The sequence below is a fragment of the Chlorocebus sabaeus genome, chromosome 6 (genome assembly GCF_047675955.1).
Source record: "Chlorocebus sabaeus isolate Y175 chromosome 6, mChlSab1.0.hap1, whole genome shotgun sequence".
Lineage (NCBI taxonomy): Eukaryota > Metazoa > Chordata > Mammalia > Primates > Cercopithecidae > Chlorocebus > Chlorocebus sabaeus.
The window spans coordinates 44,850,841-44,870,674 of record NC_132909.1 but is presented as its reverse complement, the minus strand read 5'-3'; the positions used below and the strand labels follow the sequence as shown (position 1 = coordinate 44,870,674).

General features: G+C 54.5%; 1 protein-coding gene across 17 annotated transcripts in view; it reads left to right on the top strand.

Moving 5' to 3' along the window:
* MAST3 (microtubule associated serine/threonine kinase 3) overlaps positions 1–18,137 on the top strand; it is a 55,394-nt gene extending 37,257 nt beyond the window's left edge. For 8 of the 17 annotated variants that reach the window (XM_007995774.3, XM_073016804.1, XM_007995776.3 and 5 more), the window contains 14 exons: positions 940–1,072; positions 1,178–1,343; positions 2,071–2,172; positions 3,599–3,721; positions 5,354–5,463; positions 8,351–8,484; positions 9,916–10,160; positions 10,618–10,845; positions 11,145–11,371; positions 11,886–12,008; positions 13,019–13,182; positions 13,575–13,756; positions 15,650–16,068; positions 17,778–18,137. In XM_007995774.3, the coding sequence (XP_007993965.3) occupies positions 940–1,072; positions 1,178–1,343; positions 2,071–2,172; positions 3,599–3,721; positions 5,354–5,463; positions 8,351–8,484; positions 9,916–10,160; positions 10,618–10,845; positions 11,145–11,371; positions 11,886–12,008; positions 13,019–13,182; positions 13,575–13,756; positions 15,650–16,068; positions 17,778–17,963 (2,542 nt within the window). In that variant the 3' untranslated portion in view covers positions 17,964–18,137. Of the gene's footprint in view, positions 1–939; positions 1,073–1,177; positions 1,344–2,070; positions 2,173–3,598; positions 3,722–5,353; positions 5,464–8,350; positions 8,485–9,915; positions 10,161–10,617; positions 10,846–11,144; positions 11,372–11,885; positions 12,009–13,018; positions 13,183–13,574; positions 13,757–15,649 lie in introns of all 17 variants that reach the window. The other 9 variants (XM_073016803.1, XM_073016802.1, XM_073016800.1 and 6 more) reach the window with 3 other exon arrangements.
* The last annotated feature ends 1,697 nt before the right edge of the window (positions 18,138–19,834 follow it).

The following is a 19,834-nucleotide window of genomic DNA, read 5'->3' as shown; positions in this document are numbered from 1 at the left end:
TGGAGGTTGCAGTGAGCCGAGGTCACGCCATTGCACTCCCGTCTGGGCGACCAAGCAAGACTTGGAACAACTAGCCAAGCATGGTGGCATGTGCCTGTTGTCTCAGCTACTCAGGAGGCTGAGGCAGGAGAATTGATTGAGCTGGGAGGCTGAGACTGCAGTGAGCTGCAATTGTGCCACTGCACTTCCAGCCTAGGTGACAGACCCTGTATCCAAAAAAGAAAATGCATTCATTCACAAAGTGCATGGAAATGCTTTTGTATACATCAGGAGCTCGAGATATGTTCATTTTTCAATAGGGGATGTAAACAGTGGTTGCTTACAGAGTGTTTAGTTTGTTAAAATAATGGATGCTTGAACAAAAATATATAGTAGCTAGCCAGGTGTGGTGGCGTGTGTCTGTAACCTTAGCTACTCGAGAGGCTGAGGCAGAAGAATCACTTGTACCCAGGAGATGGAGGGTGTAGTGAGCCGAGATCATGCCACTGCACTCCAGCCTGGGCGACAGAGCAAAACTATGTCTAAAAAAAAAATATATGTGTATATATATACACACACACATACACACACACACACACATACATATATACACATACACATATACACACACACAGTAGAGACCAGGCATGCTGGCTCACACCTGTCATGCCAGCACTTTCAAAGGTGAGAGAATTGCTTGAGGCCAGCAATTCAAGACCAGCCTGGGCAACATAGCAAGACCTCATATCTACAAAACAAAACAAAACAAAACAACAGCTGGGTGTGGTGGTGTGCACCTGTAGTTCCAGCTACTTGGGAGGCTGAGCAGGAGGATTCCCTAGGGCCCAGGAATTGGAGGCAGAGCTCCGCCCATCTCAGGTGGAGCCAAGATCTAGGGCTGAAGGAGTGGCCAGGCACCCCGGCTCCCCAGCCCTGAGCACACCCCTTGCCTGCCCACAGCCTGCTCATCACCTCGCTTGGCCACATCAAGCTCACGGACTTTGGCCTGTCCAAGATCGGCCTCATGAGCATGGCCACCAACCTCTACGAGGGCCACATCGAGAAGGACGCCCGAGAGTTCATAGACAAGCAGGTGGGCGGGCAGGTGGGTGGGAAGCCCTGGGACGCTGCCTCCTCTCTCTTGGGGCCTCTCTTGGGCTGGGGGCTGGTCTTAGTTTCCCCATTCTGCCTGGCCTAGGTGTGTGGAACACCGGAGTACATAGCCCCCGAGGTGATCTTCCGCCAGGGCTATGGGAAGCCAGTGGACTGGTGGGCCATGGGCGTCGTCCTCTATGAGTTTCTGGTGGGCTGCGTGCCTTTCTTTGGAGACACCCCCGAGGAACTCTTCGGTCAGGTGGTCAGCGGTGCGTTTCCTCCACGGGCCCGGGTTTGAGCTGCAGCCCCACCAGAGCTCTGGGCAGCAGTCCTCCACCCGCATGTCAGGGAGAGAAGCAGGAAGATGGGAGGGATTGGATGCCAGGTGGGGAGGCGGCAGGGTGCTGAGTGAGACGGATGGCTGGATTAATTATGGGGTCATGGAGTCTTCACTGAAATGACATGTGAGGCTGGGCATGGTGGCTCACACCTATAATTCCAGCACTTTGGGAGGCTAAGGCGGGAGGATCATATAAGGCCAGGAGTTCAAGACCTGGACAACATGAAACCCCATCTCTACTAAAAATACAAAAATTAGCCGAGCGTGGTGGCGGGCACCTGTAATCCCAGCTACTTGGGAGGCTGAGGCAAGAGAATCATGTGAACCCAGGAGGCTGAGGTTACAGTGAGCTGAGATTGTGCCCCTGCACTCCAGCCTGGGCGACAGAGCGAGACTCCATCTCAAAAAATAAAAGAAGTGACATGTGAGCAGAGACCTGCAAGAACCTGAGAATGAGAGGAAGCCATAGAGACAGAAAAGGGAAAGGTGGCTCTGAGCACAGGGCACAGCCACGGCAAAGGCTGTCAGTGGGTACCAAGCCTGGCACGTTGAAGGGGCAGAGGAGGCCAGTGGCTTGGAGTACAGTGAAGTGAGGGAAATGGTGGATGGTACTAGAAAGGGGTACCCCTGCCTTCTCCCTCCCTCCCTCATTTTAGATGAGATCATGTGGCCAGAGGGAGACGAGGCCCTTCCAGCGGACGCCCAGGACCTCATCACCAGGTTGCTCCGGCAGAGCCCACTGGACCGTCTGGGCACTGGTATGTAGTGTGGGGGAGAACCCAGGTGGGTGGCTCCTTCAGGCCCTGGGACCCAGGAAACAGAGGGAGGGATAGTGCCTGGGGTAGACAAGAGTTCTACTTGGGAAGCTGCATGGAGGAAGGAGTTTGCAGCTGGGGTTTTGAAGGGTGCATAGGAGGTCTCCAGGAACTATCAGAAGACCTTGGAAAGAATAGGAAGTAGCTGGGTCTGGTGCCCACAAGGAGCACTGAGCCTGAATAAGTATGTGAGGCTGTGAAGTCACCAGGACCTGTGTCAAAGGCCCAACCCGGAAGATCCCACGGTCCCAGTTTTCCCAGCCACCTGGTTAATCATTAAGGGACCTTTTGAGACTCATGCAGCCACCCGTCACGTGGCCACTGTGGCTCCTGTTCATGAGTGAAGCTTCGCTATGGGAGATGGTTGAGTCCGAGGTTGGGGATCATCACCTGCTCCGTGGAGCAGAAACAAGTGGGAGAAGCCCAGGAAGGAGGCCCTCGTAAGGCTCTGGGCTTTCTCTAGGTGGTGTGGTCCCAGATGGGAGCAGAGAGAAGTGCAGAATCTTTGGAACCTGGGCAGCCTGGGTGCTTTTTTATTTTTTTTATTTTTCTGAGATTAGATCTCACTCTGTCACCCAGGCTGGAGTGGAGTTGCACAATCTTGGCTCACTGCAACCTCCGCCTCCCAGGCTCAAGTGATCCTCGTACCTCAGCCTCCCGAGTAGCTGGAACCATAGGCATGTGCCATCGTGCCTGGCTAATTTTTGTACTTTTCGTAGAGACGAGATTTCACTGTGTTGCCCGGGCTGGTCTCAAACTCCTGACCTCAAGTGATCTGCCCGCCTCAGCCTCCCAAAGTACTGGCATCACAGGCATGAGCCACCATGCTTGGCTGATGGCCTGAGTCTGAATCCAGACTTGGTCCCTCTCCAGTCTCCTAAATGACAGCAGATTTTTGTTCCCATTTTTCTGATTCTTTTTTTTCTTTTCTTTTCTTTTTTTTTTTCTGTTGTTGTTGTTATTTTTTGAGACGGAGTCTCGCTTTGTTGCCCAGGTTGGAGTGCAGTGGTGCTATCTTGGCTCATTGCTGCCATCTCCACCTCCCAGGTTGAAGCGATTCTCCTGCCTCAGCCTCCCGAGTAGCTGAGAATACAGGCACCCGCCACCACACCCAGCTAATTTTTGTAATTTTAGTAGAGATGGGGTTTTGCCATGTTGGCCAGGCTGGTCTTGAACTCCTGACCTCAGGTGATCCTCCCTTCTTGGCCTCCCAAAGTACTGGGATTATAGGCGTGAGCCACTGTGCCCAGCCCATTTTTCTGGTTCTATGTTGTCCCTACCCTGTGTCCAGCATCGGCAGTGGGGGGTGATGGGCATCCTGTGGCAGGTGAGGCGAGGACCCGCAGGGCTCAGCTGGGCATTTCTGCAGGTGGCACCCATGAAGTGAAGCAGCACCCCTTTTTCCTGGCCCTGGACTGGGCAGGGCTTCTCCGACACAAAGCCGAGTTCGTGCCCCAGCTCGAAGCCGAGGATGATACCAGCTACTTTGACAGTAAGGAGGGGTCCCCCCGGCGGGGGTGGGGGGCTCTGCCATCCCTCAATCCCTGGGTGCAGAGGGCTGTGTGCCAGGCATTCCACCCAAGCTTGGCACCTCACCCTAGGCCTGGAGCTTCCAACTTTCTGAGCCCTCCAAGAATCTAGGGCATGTGTCGGCCGTCCCCTGGCTGAATTTCTTGTGCGTCTGGGCTCAGGAGGCCACAGCATCCCTCAGGCTTCAGAAGAAGAAACCAAGGCACCAAGTGTGGCAGACGCTTGTCTGGGGTTCCCCAGCAAATTGGGCCTCCTGGGTGTCCATCCCTGACCAGGCATGGGGCCCCATCTGTCACCCAGGAGGGTAGGGCGCCTCGTGCAGCTTTAGTGGAGGCGTCCCTGCAGGGGCACTGTAGGTGAGCTCTGAGGAATGACTGTCTCTCCCCACTTGGTGGTCCTGCCCTTCAGTGTCCAGCACCTCCTTCAGAACTTGCTTCATGTCAGAGGTCTTCTCTGAGCTTCTGTTTCCTCTTCTGTAAAATGAGGAACATCCTTTATGTTTGAGATGCACAATTTTGGCCAGGTGCGGTGGCTCAAGCCTTTAATCCTAGCACTTTGGGAGGTCAAGGTGGACAGATCACCTGAGGTTAGGAGTTCAAGACCAGCCTGACCAACATGGAGAAACTCCATCTCTACTAAAAATACAAAAAATTAGGCAGGTGTGGTGGCGGGCGCCTGTAATCCCAGCTATTTGGGAGGCTAAGGCACGAGAATTGCTTGAACCCGGGCGGTGGAGGTTGCGGTGAGCTGAGATGGTGCCATCGCACTCCAGCCTGGGCAAAAAGAACAAAACTCTGCCTCAAAACAGAAAAAAAAAAAAGAGAGATGCACAATTTTACTTAATTCTGTGTGACCCATCTCAAGGAATCACTAAAGCTCGGAAATAGGAATTCCCGCCCCGGTCCCATAGCTTTTTTTTTTTTTTTGAGACAGAGTCTCACTCTGTCGCCCAGGCTGGAGCACAGTGGTGTGATCTTGGCTCACTGAAACCTCTGCCTCCCGGGTTCAAGCAATTATCTGCCTCAGCTTCCCAAGTAGCTGGGATTACAGGTGCCCGCCACCACGCTTGGCTAATTGGTCCCACAACTTTTTGATTATTTATTTTTTGAGACGGAGTCTCGCTCTGTCACCCAGGCTGGAGTGCAGTGGTGCGATTTCGACTCACCACAACCTCCACCTCCCAGGCTCAAGCAATTCTCCTGCCTCAGCCTCCCAAGCAGGCGCATACCACAACCACCAAGCTAATATTTGTATTTTTAGTAGAGACGGGGTTTCACCATGTTGACCAGGCTGGTCTCGAACTCCTGACCTCAAGTGATCCACCCGCCCTGGCCTCCCAAAGTGCTGGGATTACAGTCGTAAGCCACTGCGCCCGGCCCCACAACTTTTTAGGGACACGGCTGGTGTTAATCCCCAGATATCTGCTCTGCCCCCCAAGCCTCCTGTGGTCCTTAAACACACCAGGCACTGTCCTACCTCAGAGCCTTTGCCCTGGCAGTGACCCTATCCTGAGGTGCCCTCCCTACATCGCCACACTGCCCTCGAGATCATCTCTGGGCATCAGGCGTGCTGCACATGCCTCTCCCTCCCACAGCACGTTCGGAACGTTACCGCCACCTGGGCTCCGAGGACGACGAAACCAATGATGAAGAATCATCCACAGAGATCCCCCAGTTCTCCTCCTGCTCCCACCGGTTCAGCAAGGTGGGCCTGGGCCCCGGAGGGAGCCACTGCTTGGGAAACATTGCATGATGTCTGTTTGCTTTCATATCTGTTTTTTTGGTTTTGCTTTGTTTTGTTCTGTAGAGATGGGGTCTCGCTATGCTGCCCAGGCTGGTCTCAAACTCCTGGGCTTAAGTGTTCCTCCCACCTCGGCCTCCCAAAGTGCTAGGAATTGTATTGCTTTTTTGTTTTGTTTTGTTTTGTTTGAGACTGAGTCTCACTGTGTTGCCCGGGCTGGAGTGCAATGGCACGGTCTTGGCTCACTGCAACCTCTGCCTCCTGGGTTCAAGCGATTCTCCTGCCTCAGCCTCCTGTGTAGCTGGGATTACAGGCACCTGCCACCACGCCCGGCTAATTTTTTGTATTTTTAGTACAGACAGGGTTTCACCATGTTGGCCAGGCTGGTCTCAAACTCCTGACCTCAGGCTATCCTCCTGCCTCGGCCTCCCAAAATGCTGGGATTACAGGCATGAGCCACCGCACCTGGTAAATTTTTTGTATTTTTAGTAGAGGTGGGGTTTCACCATGTTGGCCAGGCTGGTCTCAAACTCTTGACCTCATGATCTGCCCACGTCGGCCTCCTAAAGCGCTAGGATTACAGGCATGAGCCATCACGCCCGACCCTGTTTTTTTTTATTTTTTTATTAGTGTGGTAAAATTCACATAACAAAATATACCATTTAGCCATTTTGTTTCATTTTTTTCTTTCCTTTTTTTTTTTTTTGTTTGTGTGTGTGTGAGACAGAGTCTCGCTCTGTCGCCCAGGCTGGAGTGCAATGGCGAGATCTCGGCTCACTGCAAGCTCTGCCTCCCGGGTTCACCCCATTCTCCTGCCTCAGCCTCCTGAGTAGCTGGGACTACAGGCGCCCGCCACCAGGCCCGGCTAAATTTTTTATATTTTTAGTAGAGACGGGGTTTCGCTGTGTTAGTCAGGATGGTCTCGATCTCCTGACCTTGTGATCCGCCCGCCTCAGCCTCCCAAAGTGCTGGGATTACAGGCATGAGTCACTGTGCCCGGCTTTTTTTTTTTTTTTTTCTTTTTTTTTTTATGCTTTTGCTTTAGCCATTTTAAAGCGTACAGTTTCGGAGGTGGGTGGATCACTTGAGGTCAGGAGTTTGAGAGCAGCCTGACTGACATGGTGAAGCCCTGTCTCGGCTAAAAACACAAAAAGTAGCCGGGCGTGGTGGTGGGTGCCTGTAACCCCAGCTACTCAGGAGGCTGAGGCAAGAGAATTGCCTGAACCCTGGAGGTGGAGGCTGCAGTAAGCTGAGATCACACTGCTGCACTCCAGCCTGGGCGACAGAGCGAGAGTATGTCTCAAAAACTAATAATAATAAAGTAAAATAAAGTGTACAATTTCGTGGCATTCAGCACGTTCACAATGTTGTGCCACCATCACCTCTATGTAGCTTTCAAACATTTGATTCCCCCAAAAAGATAATTTGTAGCCATTAGCAACCACTCCCCATTCATCCTCCTTCAGCCTCCATCTTTATGGATTTGCCTGTTCTGGGCATTTCATATCAATGGGATCTCATACTATGTGGCCTTTTGTGTCTGGCTTCTCTTACTCAGCATCATGTACTCAAGGCTCATCCTGCTGCAGTGTGGACCAGTGCTTGCTTCCTTTTTATGGCTGCGTAATATTCCATCGTATGGATGGAACACATTGTTTATCCACCTATCCTTTGATGCACGTTTGGGTCTATTCCACTTTGTGAATACAGGTGCCATGCTGGGTGTTATTTTATTTTATTTACTTATTTATTTATTTATTGAGATAGAGTCTTTCTCTCTTGCCCAGGCTGGAGTGCAATGGTGCAATCTCAGCTCACTGCAACCTCCACCTTCTGGGTTCAAGCGATTCTCCTGCCTCAGCCTCCCAAGTAGCTGGGATTACAGGTCCACGCCACCACACCCGGCTAATTTTTGTATTTTTAGTAGCAACGGGGTTTCACCATGTTGGCCAGGCTGGTCTCAAACTCCTGTCCTCAAGCAATCCGCCCACCTCAGCCTCCCAAAGCCCTAGGATTAAAGGCATGAACCACCGAGCCTGGCCCTGGGTGGTATTTTATAATCTCATGAGCTTAACTCACATTCCCTACTTTGTTTATGATTTGATCAAAAAACGCTCCACTCTGCTTTAGGCCTGGGCCCCAGGCAGGACTTTCTAGTCAGCAGCAAAAACGCAGCTTGGTAGCCTGGCCCCTGAGCCTCAGTTTTTCCATCTGTACAATGGGCTAAAGTCTATGCTCTTTTAAGGATGTGGGGAGTGAGGATTTAGGGAAGTGACTCATACTGAAGCACCTGGCACATAGGAATCACTCGACTAAGCCAGCTTTCTTTTTTTTTTTTTTTTTTTTTGAAACAGAGTCTTGTTCTGTCTCCCAGGCTGGAGTGCAGTGGCACGATCTCGGCTCACTGCAACCTCTGCCTTCCAGGTTCAAGCCATTCTCCTGCCTCACCCTCCCAAGAGGCTGGGACTACAGGCATGTGCCACCACACCCAGCTAATTTTTGTATTTTTAGAGCAGATGGGTTTTCACCATGTTGGCCAGGCTGGTCTTCAATGCCTGACCTCAAGTGATCCACCCACCTCAGCCTCCCAAAGTGCTAGGATTACAGGCATGAGCCACCACACCCAGTCTAAGCCAGCTTTCTTGCCACCTTTGTTTTTACTGGTTTTTTTGTTTGGGTTTCTTTCTTTTTTTCTTTCTTCTTTTTTTTGAGACAGGGTTTTGCTGTGTTGTCCAGGCTGGTCTCAAACTCCTGGGCTCAAGTGATCCTCCCGGCTGGGCCTCTGAAAGTGCTGGGATTATAGGCATGAGCCACCACACCTGGCTTAACATTCTTTTGTCTTGCCTCCCAGGTCTACAGCAGCTCTGAGTTCCTGGCTGTCCAGCCCACTCCTACCTTCGCTGAAAGGAGCTTCAGTGAAGACCGGGAGGAGGGGTGGGAGCGCAGCGAGGTGGACTATGGCCGCCGGCTGAGTGCTGACATCCGGTAGGTGGCCTGGGGAAGTGTAGGCAGATCCAGCTTCCATGCCTGCTGGGAGGTAGAGACACAAAATCTGATGCAGAGGGAGCTTCCTAGTGGCCAAGTAGAAAAGGGTCAAACATATTGACCAACCTATCAGGTCCCTGACAACCTTGCTCCCTTTGACTCTGTGTTCCTCACCACGCAAACGTAAAACAGCTGTGCACCATCATGCTGATAGGCACACTTTTCCTTCTGTCCAGAATGCCCTTTGCTTAGTAACTCCTGTTCATCCTTCAAAGCTCAGATCCAACAGAAATAGTCAATGTCTGCCAGAGGATGGGTGTTGGAAGCTGGACTTGTTTTTTTTCTTTTTTTAGGAGACTGGTTCTCACTCTGTCTCCCACACTGGAGTGCAGTGGCATGATCATAGCTCACTGCAGCCTCAAACTCCTGGGCTCTCAAGAGATCCTCTCAAGTAACTGGGACTATAGGCGTGCACCACGGCACCCGGCTAATATTTTAAACAATTTTTTGTAGGCCAGGTGCAGTGGCTCACGCCTGTAATCCCAACACTCTGGGAGGCCACGGTTGGTGGATCACCTGAGGTCAGGAGTTCAAGACCAACCTGGTCAACACGGTGAAACCCCGTCTTTACTAAAAATACAAAAAAATTAGCTGGGCTTAGTGGTGCACGCCTGTAATCCCAGCTACTTGGGAGGCTGAGGCACAAGAATTGCTTGAACCTGGGAGATGGAGGTTACAGTGAGCCAAGATCATGCCACTGCATTCCAGCCCGGGCGACAGAGTGAGACTCTGTCTCAAAAAAAAAAATTATAGAGATAAAATCTTATGTTGCCCGGCCTGTCTGAAACTCCCGGTCTCAAACAATCCTCCTGTCTCAGCCTCCCAAAGTGCTGGAATTATAGGTGTCAGCCACTGCAGCCAGCCTGGAAGCTGGGTTTTAAAAGTTGAATACAAGGCCAGGTACAGTGGCTCATACCTATAATCCCAGCACTTTTGGGAGCCCGAGGCAGGCGGGTCACTTGAGCTCAGGAATTCAAGACCAGTCTGGCCAATATGGTGTAACCCCGTCTCTACTAAAAATACAAAAATTAGCCCATTGTGGTGGCAGGCACCTGTAATCCCAGCTACTTGGGAGGCTGAGGCAGGAGAATCTCTTGAGCCCTGGAGGCAGTGGTTGTAGTGAGCTGAGATTGCACCACTGCACTTCAGCCTGGGTGACAGAGCAAGACCTTGTCTTTAAAAAAAAAAAAAAAAAAAAAGGTGACTGAGAAGTCTCCAGGTAGACAGAGAGGACAGTTCAGACAGAGGGAACTTGTCTATGCAAACTGCCCCTGACTGCAGACTGAGAATTAAGATGTGGCCATGAAAGGCGGCTGAGTATACTGGGTGCAGGTGCCTGGCAGGGGTGACCCAGGCTCTTCCTCCCTGCAGGCTGAGGTCCTGGACATCCTCTGGATCCTCCTGTCAGTCATCTTCATCCCAGCCCGAGCGAGGTCCCAGCCCATCTCTCCTGAATACCATCAGCCTGGACACAATGCCCAAGTTTGCCTTCTCATCAGAGGATGAGGCGGCAGGCCCAGCCCCTGCAGGCCCCAAGAGGCCTGTCTTCATTCTAGGGGAGCCTGACCCACCCCCAGCAGCCACCCCAGTGATGCCCAAGCCCTCGAGCCTTTCCGGTAAGTGGGACCCTGAGTAAGAGGGATGATGTCATGGAAGTTTCCCAGAGGAGGGGCTATTTGAGATGGGTTTTCAAGGATGAGTAGGAGTTCTCCAGAGCCAACAAAGGCTTTAAGAGAGGAGAAGCCAGGGTCCCAGAGAGACCTCCAGCCTCCAAGGAACCCCAGTCTAGGGTAATGCCCCCAGCTTCATAGAGTCAGGATGGCACCCCTAGCTCCCAAGATGGGGGAACTAAGGGTCTAAATGGGTGTGGAGGAAGGCTTCCTGGAAGAGGGGACTTGAAGACTTTTGCATAGAGAATAATTTGGGAATGGTGTGCGGGACGAGGGAACTGCACGAGCAAAGGCCAGGAGGCTGGACTGTGTAAATAGCAACCAGGGAGGAAGGGCCTTAAGGTCTCTTTAGGACCACGTGGTGAGTTTGAGGGGCTCCCGGCTGACCCTGCTGACCCTCTAGCCGACACAGCTGCCCTCAGCCACGCCCGCCTACGGAGCAACAGCATTGGCGCCCGACACTCCACACCGAGGCCTCTGGATGCCGGCCGGGGCCGCCGCCTTGGGGGCCCAAGAGACCCAGCCCCTGAGAAGTCCAGAGCCTCCTCCAGTGGTGGCAGTGGTGGCAGCGGTGGGGGCCGTGTGCCCAAGTCGGCCTCTGTCTCTGCCCTGTCCCTCATCATCACGGCAGGTAATGCCCAAGGCCCGCTCTCACCTTTGTCTGTCCGCACCCATTTTAACCTACAGAGTGGGAGCCTATCCTGAGTAGGGGAGGCTGGGGATGAGCCCCAGGAGAGGGGAGGAGGAGCAGGACACAGGGAGAGCTGGGGGGACTGTGTTCCCAGTAGAGAACTCTGCACGTGCAAAGGCCTGATGGGGCGACCATGCTTGGGACATTGAAGCAATAGCAAAGTGGCCAGGGTGGGAAAGAGGGGGCCCCAGGGGAGACCTGTGAGGGAATGGGTGACCCCCCTCCCTAACCCCCTGCAGATGATGGCAGCGGCGGCCCCCTCATGAGCCCCCTGTCCCCGCGCTCTCTGTCCTCGAACCCGTCGTCCCGTGACTCCTCGCCGAGCCGAGACCCGTCCCCCGTGTGTGGCAACCTGCGGCCCCCCATCGTCATCCACAGCTCCGGCAAGAAGTACGGCTTCAGCCTGCGGGCAATCCGTGTCTACATGGGTGATAGCGACATCTACGCTGTGCACCACGTCGTCTGGGTGAGTGCCGAGTGGGAATGGCAGGGACCTGGGTTCTAGTCTGACTCTGCCCGGTCGCACCCCTTCTCAGAGCTGCATTTTGGAGCCTGGCAGGATTAGGGAGACAGAGCTGGTGCCACCGAGTTCATCTTGGTCCCTGTCAGTTAGTAGGGAGGAGGTCGGATTAGAGAGACAGGGATGGATGGATGGAGGCTCACAGATCCCAAGTGACATTAACCTCCCAGCTCCATATAGGAACGCACTGGGCGTGTTATCCTCCCTCCCCCAGCCCAGGGGCGTCGGGGCATGCCCTCCTTATTGGTTGCTCCCTGAACAGACAGAGAAGGCTTTCTGGAGGAGGGGGCATAGGAGCTGGGGTTTTGATGGGTGAGTAGGAATTCCCCAGGATCAGGGAAACGGAGGCAACACAAGAGGCAGCAGCTTGCTGGGGTCCCACAGCAGACCCAGCCTGGGCTGGGGTCTCCAGATGTGGGGCCCAGGCCATTAACCCCACTGTTCCCCTGTCTGCCCCCAGAGTGTGGAGGATGGAAGCCCCGCCCAGGAGGCTGGCCTGCGGGCCGGGGACCTCATCACCCACATCAACGGGGAGTCGGTGCTGGGGCTGGTGCACATGGACGTCGTGGAGCTGCTGCTGAAGGTGCGGCGCCCCCACTGCCCACCCTCAGGGCTCCCCGGCACCCCTTGGCCACAGCTGCTGGTTCCCTGTGGTTCTCCCCACCCAGACACACAACCCTACATTCAATGTCAACTCCAGGCCTGGCACACCCGCTTCCTTCTGCCCAGAATACATATCCTTCTTCAGCCCCCAACATCACCCTTCAGAGCTCCTCCTCCAAGAAGCCCTCCTTTCTCCCTGGGTACCCTTACATCTGTTCCTCCCTCTGGCCTGAAGCCTGGAGGTAGGAGATGGGCTCAAGACAGGAGGAAGGGCCGGGCGTGGTGGCACATGCCTGTAATCCCAGCACTTTGGGAGGCCGAGGTGGGAGGATCGCTTGAGCTCAGGACTTTGCGACCAGCCTGGGCAACAGAGCGAGACCCCATCTCTGCAAAAAATTAAAAAATAAAATGAGCTGGGCATGGTGGCACACGCCTACAGTCCCAGGCACTTGGGAGCCTGAGGTGGGAGCATCGCTTGGGCCCGGGAAGTCGAGGCCACAGTGAGCCGTGATCGTGCCACACTGCACTCCAGTCTGGGAGACAGTGAGACCCTGGTTCTGAAAAAAAAAAGAGGGCTCTCATGTGGGCAGCTGCATGGGTGGTTCATTGGATAGACGGACAGTGGGCAGGTGTCTTTGGCCTAATAACTCATGGGCCATTAGGTGAGTGATTGGGGGATAGAGAGATGTTGGGGTGGTTAATGGGTGGATACCAGATAGGTGAGTGACAGACCCCGGGAGGGTGGAGAGTGAAGAGGGCCAGCTTCGACGGGCATTGACCGCAGAGGGAAGGATCTTGGCAGGAGGGGTGGCGCTCCCTGGGCCATTGTTTGACCGGATATAATGGGTAGGTCACTGGCTGGCTGGATGAATGGATGTTAGGGTAGTGGGTCCTAGCTGGTGCCCAGAGTGAAGGGGACATAGCAGCTGCCTGGCAAGTGCTGGGCCCTGTGAGAGGCACCGAGGCAACCCCTCACCATCCCTCCCACAGAGCGGCAACAAGATATCCCTGCGGACCACGGCCCTGGAGAACACCTCCATCAAGGTGGGCCCCGCCCGGAAGAATGTGGCCAAGGGCCGCATGGCGCGCAGGAGCAAGCGGAGCCGTCGGCGGGAGACCCAGGACCGGTGCGCGGCAGTGGCCACCAGGGAGCGGTACACGGGGCACGCCCTGGGGACAGGGGTTCTTTTTTTCTTTTCTTTTCTTTTTTTTTTTTTTTTTTTTGAGATGGAGTCTTGCTCTGTCGCCCAGGCTGGAGTACAGTGGTATGATCTTGGCTCACTGCAACCTCCACCTCTCAGGTTCAAGCGACTCTCCTGCCTCAGTCCCCTGAGTAGCTCAGACTATGGGCGTGCACTAGCACGCCCAGCTAATTTTTATATTTTCAGTAGAGACAGGGTTTCGCCATGTTGGCCAAGCTGGTCTGGAACTCCTGACCTTAAACGATCCATCTGCCTCGACCTCTGAAAGTGCTGGGATTACAGGTGTGAGCCACCGTGCCTGGCCAGGAGCAGGGGTTCTGAAGCCTCCAATTTTCTTACCCCAGGCGGAAGTCGCTCTTCAAGAAGATCTCCAAGCAGACCTCCGTGCTTCACACCAGCCGCAGCTTCTCCTCTGGACTCCACCACTCACTGTCATCCAGCGAGAGCCTCCCTGGCTCGCCCACCCACAGCCTCTCCCCCAGCCCCACCACTCCCTGCCGAAGCCCAGCCCCGGATGTCCCGGCAGGTGGGTACACCCCCCCACCCGCCCCCTGCCGCCCCGGCTACGCTGGGGGCAAGGGCCGGTGGGCCCCAGGAGGGAGGAAAGGGTTTGGAGGATGGAATGGGGGATGGAATGACGCGATGTAGGGAAAGATATGACCGGAAGGAACATCTTCCAGGATCCTGGTGTCTAGCAGGGAACCTGGAAGTACTCAGAGATGAGTGCAGGTGCCAGGGAAGGATGTGCCCGGCAGAGGAAACATCATGGACAAATGGGACTAGACAGGAGGGTGGGAAAACTGAGAAGAGGCTGGGCACAGAGGCTCACGCCTGTAATCCCAACACTTTGGGAGCCCGAGGCAGGAGGATCACTGAGCTTAGGAGTTTGAGACCAGCCTGGGCAACACAGGGAGACCCCATCTGTACAAAACATTAACAAATTAGGTGGGTGTGAGGCCGGGCGCCGTAGCTCACACCTGTAATCCCAGTACTTTGGGAGGCTGAGGCAGGTGGATCACCTGAGGTCGGGAGTTCGAGACCAGCCTGGCCAACATGGAGAAACCCTGTCTCTACTAAAAATACAAAATTAGCTGGGCGTGGTGGCACATGCCTGTAATCCCAGCGACTAGGGAGGCTGAGGCAGGAGAATCACTTAAACCCGGGAGGCAGAGGTTGCAGCAAGCTGAGATCATGCCATTGCACTCCAGCCTGGGCAACAAGAGCAAAACTCCGTCTCAAAAAAAAAAAAGGCCAGGCGCGGTGACTCAAGCCTATAATCCCAGCACTTTGGGAGGCCGAGACAGGAGGATCATGAGGTCAGGAGATCGAGACCATCCTGGCTAACATAGTGAAACCCCGTCTCTACTAAAAAAATACAAAAAACTAGCCGGGCGAGGTGGCAGGTGCCTGTAGTCCCAGCTACTCGGGAGGCTGAGGCAGGAGAATGGCATAAACCCAGGAGGCGGAGCTTGCAGTGAGCTGAGATCCAGCCACTGCACTCCAGCCTGGGTGACAGAGCAAGACTCTGTCTCAAAAAAAAAAAATAAATAAATAGGTGGATGTGGTGGTGCACACCTGTGGTCCCAGCTACTCTGGAGGCTGAGATGGGAAGATCACTTGAGCCCAGGAGGTCAAGGCTGCAGTGAGCCATGATTGCACCACTGCACTCCAGCCTGGGCAACAGAGTGAGACCCCGTCTCAAACAAAAGGGAAAAAAAACCAGAAGGGATACAGAGAAGGCTTTCTGGAGGAGGGGGAGTAGGAGCTGGGGCTTTGATGGGTAAGTAGTTCACCAGAGCTAGGCCAAGGAAACAACCCTGAGCAGGAGGCAGAAAAGTCTGGTATGAACCAGCCATGATGGCTCACGCCTGTAATCCCAGCACTTTGGGAGGCCAAAGCAGGCGGATCGCTTGAGGTCAGGAGTTTGAGACCAGCCTAGCCAACATGGTGAAACCCCAACTCTACTAAACATACAAAAATTAGCCAGGCATGGTGGCACATGCCTGTAGTCCTAGTTACTTGGGGCGGAGGGATGAGAATCACTTGAACCTGGGAGGTGAAGGTTGCAGTGAGCCAAGATCACGCCACTGCACTCTAGCCTGGGTGACAGAGCGAGACTCTATTAAAAAAAAAAAAAAAAAATTAGCCAGCCATGGTGGTGTGCACCTGTTGTCCCAGCTACTCAGGAGGCTGAGTTGTGAGGATCGCTTCAGCCCAGGAGGCTGAGGCTATGATTGAGCCAGTGCACTACAGCCTGGGCAACAGAGCAAGACCCTGTCTCAAAAACAAAAACAACCAGGCGTGATGGGTGGCCACATGGAAGGATGTGGGCTTTAGCAGTTTTCATCAGTCCCACAGCTCCACTTCCGGACTGGGGACATGGAGGCCAGCAGCCCTGACCTGTACTTATCACCCACAGATACCACTGCATCCCCACCCAGCGCATCCCCGAGCTCCAGCAGCCCCGCCTCCCCAGCTGCTGCCGGCCACACCCGCCCCAGCTCCCTGCATGGCCTGGCTGCCAAGCTTGGGCCACCCCGCCCCAAGACTGGCCGTCGCAAATCCACCAGCAGCATCCCGCCCTCCCCGCTGGCCTGCCCGCCCATCTCTGCGCCCCCACCCCGCTCGCCCTCACCCCTGCCCGGGCACCCGCCCGCACCTGCCCGATCCCCGCGGCTGCGCCGAGGCCAGTCAGCTGACAAGCTGGGCACAGGGGAGCGGCTGGATGGGGAGGCAGGGCGGCGCAGTCGTGGGCCAGAAGCCGAGCTCGTGGTCATGCGGCGGCTGCACCTGTCCGAGCGCCGAGACTCCTTCAAGAAGCAGGAGGCCGTGCAAGAGGTTAGCTTCGATGAGCCGCAGGAGGAGGCCACTGGGCTGCCCGCCTCAGTGCCACAGATTGCCGTGGAGGGCGAGGAAGCCGTGCCAGTAGCTCTCGGGCCCACCGGGAGAGACTGATCCCCCTGCCAGGTCTCTCGCTGGCCTCAAAGTCACACGTTTCCTTGTGCAATGTTTTTTCTGTAAAGTCACGCCTGGATGGGGACTGAGCCACCAGCCTGACACCCAGAAGGCAAGAAGCCATCTTGGTCCTTGCTGGGAGGTGGAGACATCACTTCCTTTGTGTTCTGGTGTCAATCAGGGGGCTGGATGGGGCAGGAATGGGGGATAAGGGTAGCTTTGTAAATAGCAGCAAATCCCTGCAACTAATTTATTACTTTTTTTTTTTTTTTTTTGAGACGGAGTCTCACTCTGTTGCCTGGGCTGGAGTGCAGTGGCGTGATCTCAGCTCACTGCAACCTCCGCCTCCCGGGTTCAAGCGATTCTCCTGCCTCAGCCTCCCAAATAGCTGGGATTACAGGCGCCCGCCACTGTGCCCAGCTAATTTTTTGTATTTGTAGTACAGACGGGGTTTCACCATGTTGGTCAAGCTGGTCTCGAACTCCTGACCTCATGATTTGCCCACCTCGGCCTCCCAAAGTGCTGGGATTACAGGCGTGAGCCACTGGGCCCAGCCTAATTTATTACTTTTTATAAGCGATAGCCAGACTGAGCCGCCCCCTGCAGGCGGCCGCCAGGTCTTGCCCCAGGCACCTGGGACCCTGTTTGCAGGCCCTGCCCTCTGGGCTGAGAAGGAAGCACTTTGGACAAGTCATCTGTGTTTGTGTTTTCTAGTTTTTCTGTACTTTTTAAGTGTTTTATGTTACCTGGTCTCATTCCCTTCCCCACACCCACCCATTTGAGGGGATTGAGTTGAAGTCACCTGTACTAGCCCAGTTTGGATACAACCTGGAGTGTCCGTAAACGATTCCCCTCACCCACAAAACAATGTAATCCCAACGATGGACTGGATTCTGAAGGCCACTTCCCACTGTCATAGCTGCCATCCCCAGGCAGTGCCTACTCTCTATATAGAGAGTCTGCCTCCAGTCCCCCTGGCTTCAGCCTGGAGAAGGGATGTGGGAGCTGGGGCTTTGATGGATGAATAGGTGTTCACCGGATCTGGGCAGAGGGGTCATCCGCTCCCAAGGTGGGCACTGATAAAGGAAGGCATAGGCCTCACCTGGCACTGCCAAGGCAGCCTCCGGAAATGCTCAGCTGTCTCGGGGCACACTCCAGTATTCCAGTCCTGCGGGGTTATGTTCAGCTACTTCCGGAAACAGTCGGTGTCCCCTCCCCTCAGGCTCTGCCTCGGCCTCACTTTGTCTAGTCTACCCTGGACAAGATGCCATGTGTTTGAGGCCCAGCAGAGTGAGCCCTTGGCCGTGATGTATCTGAAACACTTGTTAGGGGTTCCCTCCATATGTCAGAGCCTCTCTGGGATGAAGTTCAAGCAAGAAAACCCAGTTGAGGCTCGAGTTTGAATTTCAGCTTCACTGTGTGGCTCTGGGAAAATGGCTTTCCCACTCTGTGCCTCAGTTTCCTTGTGTTTACAAGACTAATCCCATTGACTGTTTATTAAGCACCTACTGTGTGCCAAGCGCTTTTACGTGGCTTCTCCCTCAGCCAGCCTTGAGAAGGCTAGAGGTGGCGTCATCACCTCCATTTTACAGACAAAGCAGCTGAGACCCCAGCGAGGGGCGGAAACCTGTCCCATGATCACCCAGCAGGAGTCGTGGCAAAATGGAGCATCAGCCAGACCCTGTTGTGGGCGTTGTCATCAATGGAGCTTGAATGAAGGGTCTGGTATCAGATACAGCCGACTCCAGCCCCAGCTCATCCCCCATGATGCTGTGTGACCCACTGGGCACTCTGGTGAGGGAGCTTTCCAGACATCAACAGCCCACTCTGCATCCCTTTCTGAGTCCCCTGCCCAGCACTGCCTAGTGTTGGAGGGTAGACCAAGGCTGTGCATGACTCACCCCCTCCTTCCATCCTGGAGCTGGCAGTGAATAAAAGCCCGTATTTACAAAGATGAGCTCCAACGTCTGGATTTGTGAGGGGCTGAGAAAGGAGGAAGGGAAGAGTGGGGAGGGGAGTGGAGTGAAATAGACCCATGGCTTAAAGTCATTGCAAGTGGGTTTTGAGGGCTGCATAGGAGTTTCCTGTTGAGATTCTTCCTGATGCCATCGCTGGTAGTGGCCTCCTGCTACCTATGAGTACTCCATCATAGCTCTGCCCTTAAAAGCTTCCTCCAGACATCTGGGCCCTGAGCTATGTTTTGTTTTGTTTTGTTTTGTTTTTTGAGACATAGTCTCGCTCTGTCGCCCAGGCTGGAGTGCAGTGGCACGATCTCTGCTCACTGCAAGCTCCGCCTCCCGGGTTCACGCCATTCTCCTGCCTCAGCCTCCCGAGTAGCTGGGACTACAGGCCCCCGCCACCACGCCCAACTAATTTTTTATATTTTCGGTAGAGACGGGGTTTCACCGTGTTAGCCAGGATGGTTAACCTCGTGATCCGCCCGCCTCGGCCTCCCAAAGTGCTGGGATTACAGGCGTGAGCCACCACTCCCGGCCTATGTTTCTTATTTTTATGTTTTTGAGACAAGGTCTCGCTCTGTAACCCAGGTTGGAGTATAGTGGCGCCATCACGGCACACTGCAGCCTCGACCTCCTGGACGCCCTGAGCTATGTTAATAAAATAAATAAGCGGCGGTGCGCAGCGGTTCACGCCTGTAATCTCAGCACTTTGGAAGGCCGAGGCGGGCCGATCACCTGACGTCAGGAGTTCCAAACCAGCCTGACCAACATGGAGAAACCCTGTCTCTACTAAAAATACAAAATTAGCCGGGCGTGGTGGCGCATGCCTGTAATCCCAGCTACTCGGGAGGCTGAGGCAGGAGAATCGTTAGAACTCGGGAGGTGGAGGTTGCGGCGAGCCGAGAAAGCGCCATTACACTCCAGCCTGTGCAACGAGAGCGAAACTCCGTCTCAAAAAATAATAATAATAAAATAAGCAATCGTTGCGTCCTTTCTATCCTGGTCTTAGCTTGCGCTCTGCCATAAAACTTCCTCTAGCCGAACGCAGCCCAGCCCTAGAGCAATCCGTTACTTCCGGGGCGCTCAGGCGGCTTGCAAACCTTCTTGGCTACACCCCCATCTCCGAGAGCGTTCGGCTATTTCCGGAAACAGCTGGCATCTGGGCTCAAGTCCGCTAAGTTCTAGTGCCCGTAGGGGTCGAGATCGTTGGCTGTTTCCGGACGCTCTGGGTTGCCATGGAAACTCCTTCAACCCGGCTTTCTCGGACCTCTGCTTTTTGCCGCAGGCCCTTTCCCCACTCTAGTGCCCCCTGTTTGCTGAGCTTGAGAACGCCTCATTTGCCCTCGGAACCATCTATGCTTCAGCAATTTCCATAAGCTGGCGGTCCCTCTGAGTCTAAACTCCCAAGGCCTCCATTGGGCATTGAGCGCATTCGGTTATTTTCAGAAACGCTCGGCGGTCTCGGGGATCGGCCTCCGTTGTGCCAGTCCAGCGGGAGAGAATGTTCGGCCATTTCCGGAAGCGCTCGGGCGTCTCTAAGCCCTGCCGAGCTCAGCCGAGCCTAGCCTCGGAACTTTCGCCGACCCGATTACACTCGGCTACCTCCGGAAATGCTCGGCTGTCTCGGGGCTCCCTCTGGTCCACCAGTCCCGCGGGATTACGTTCGGTTACTTCCGGAAACACTCGGGTGC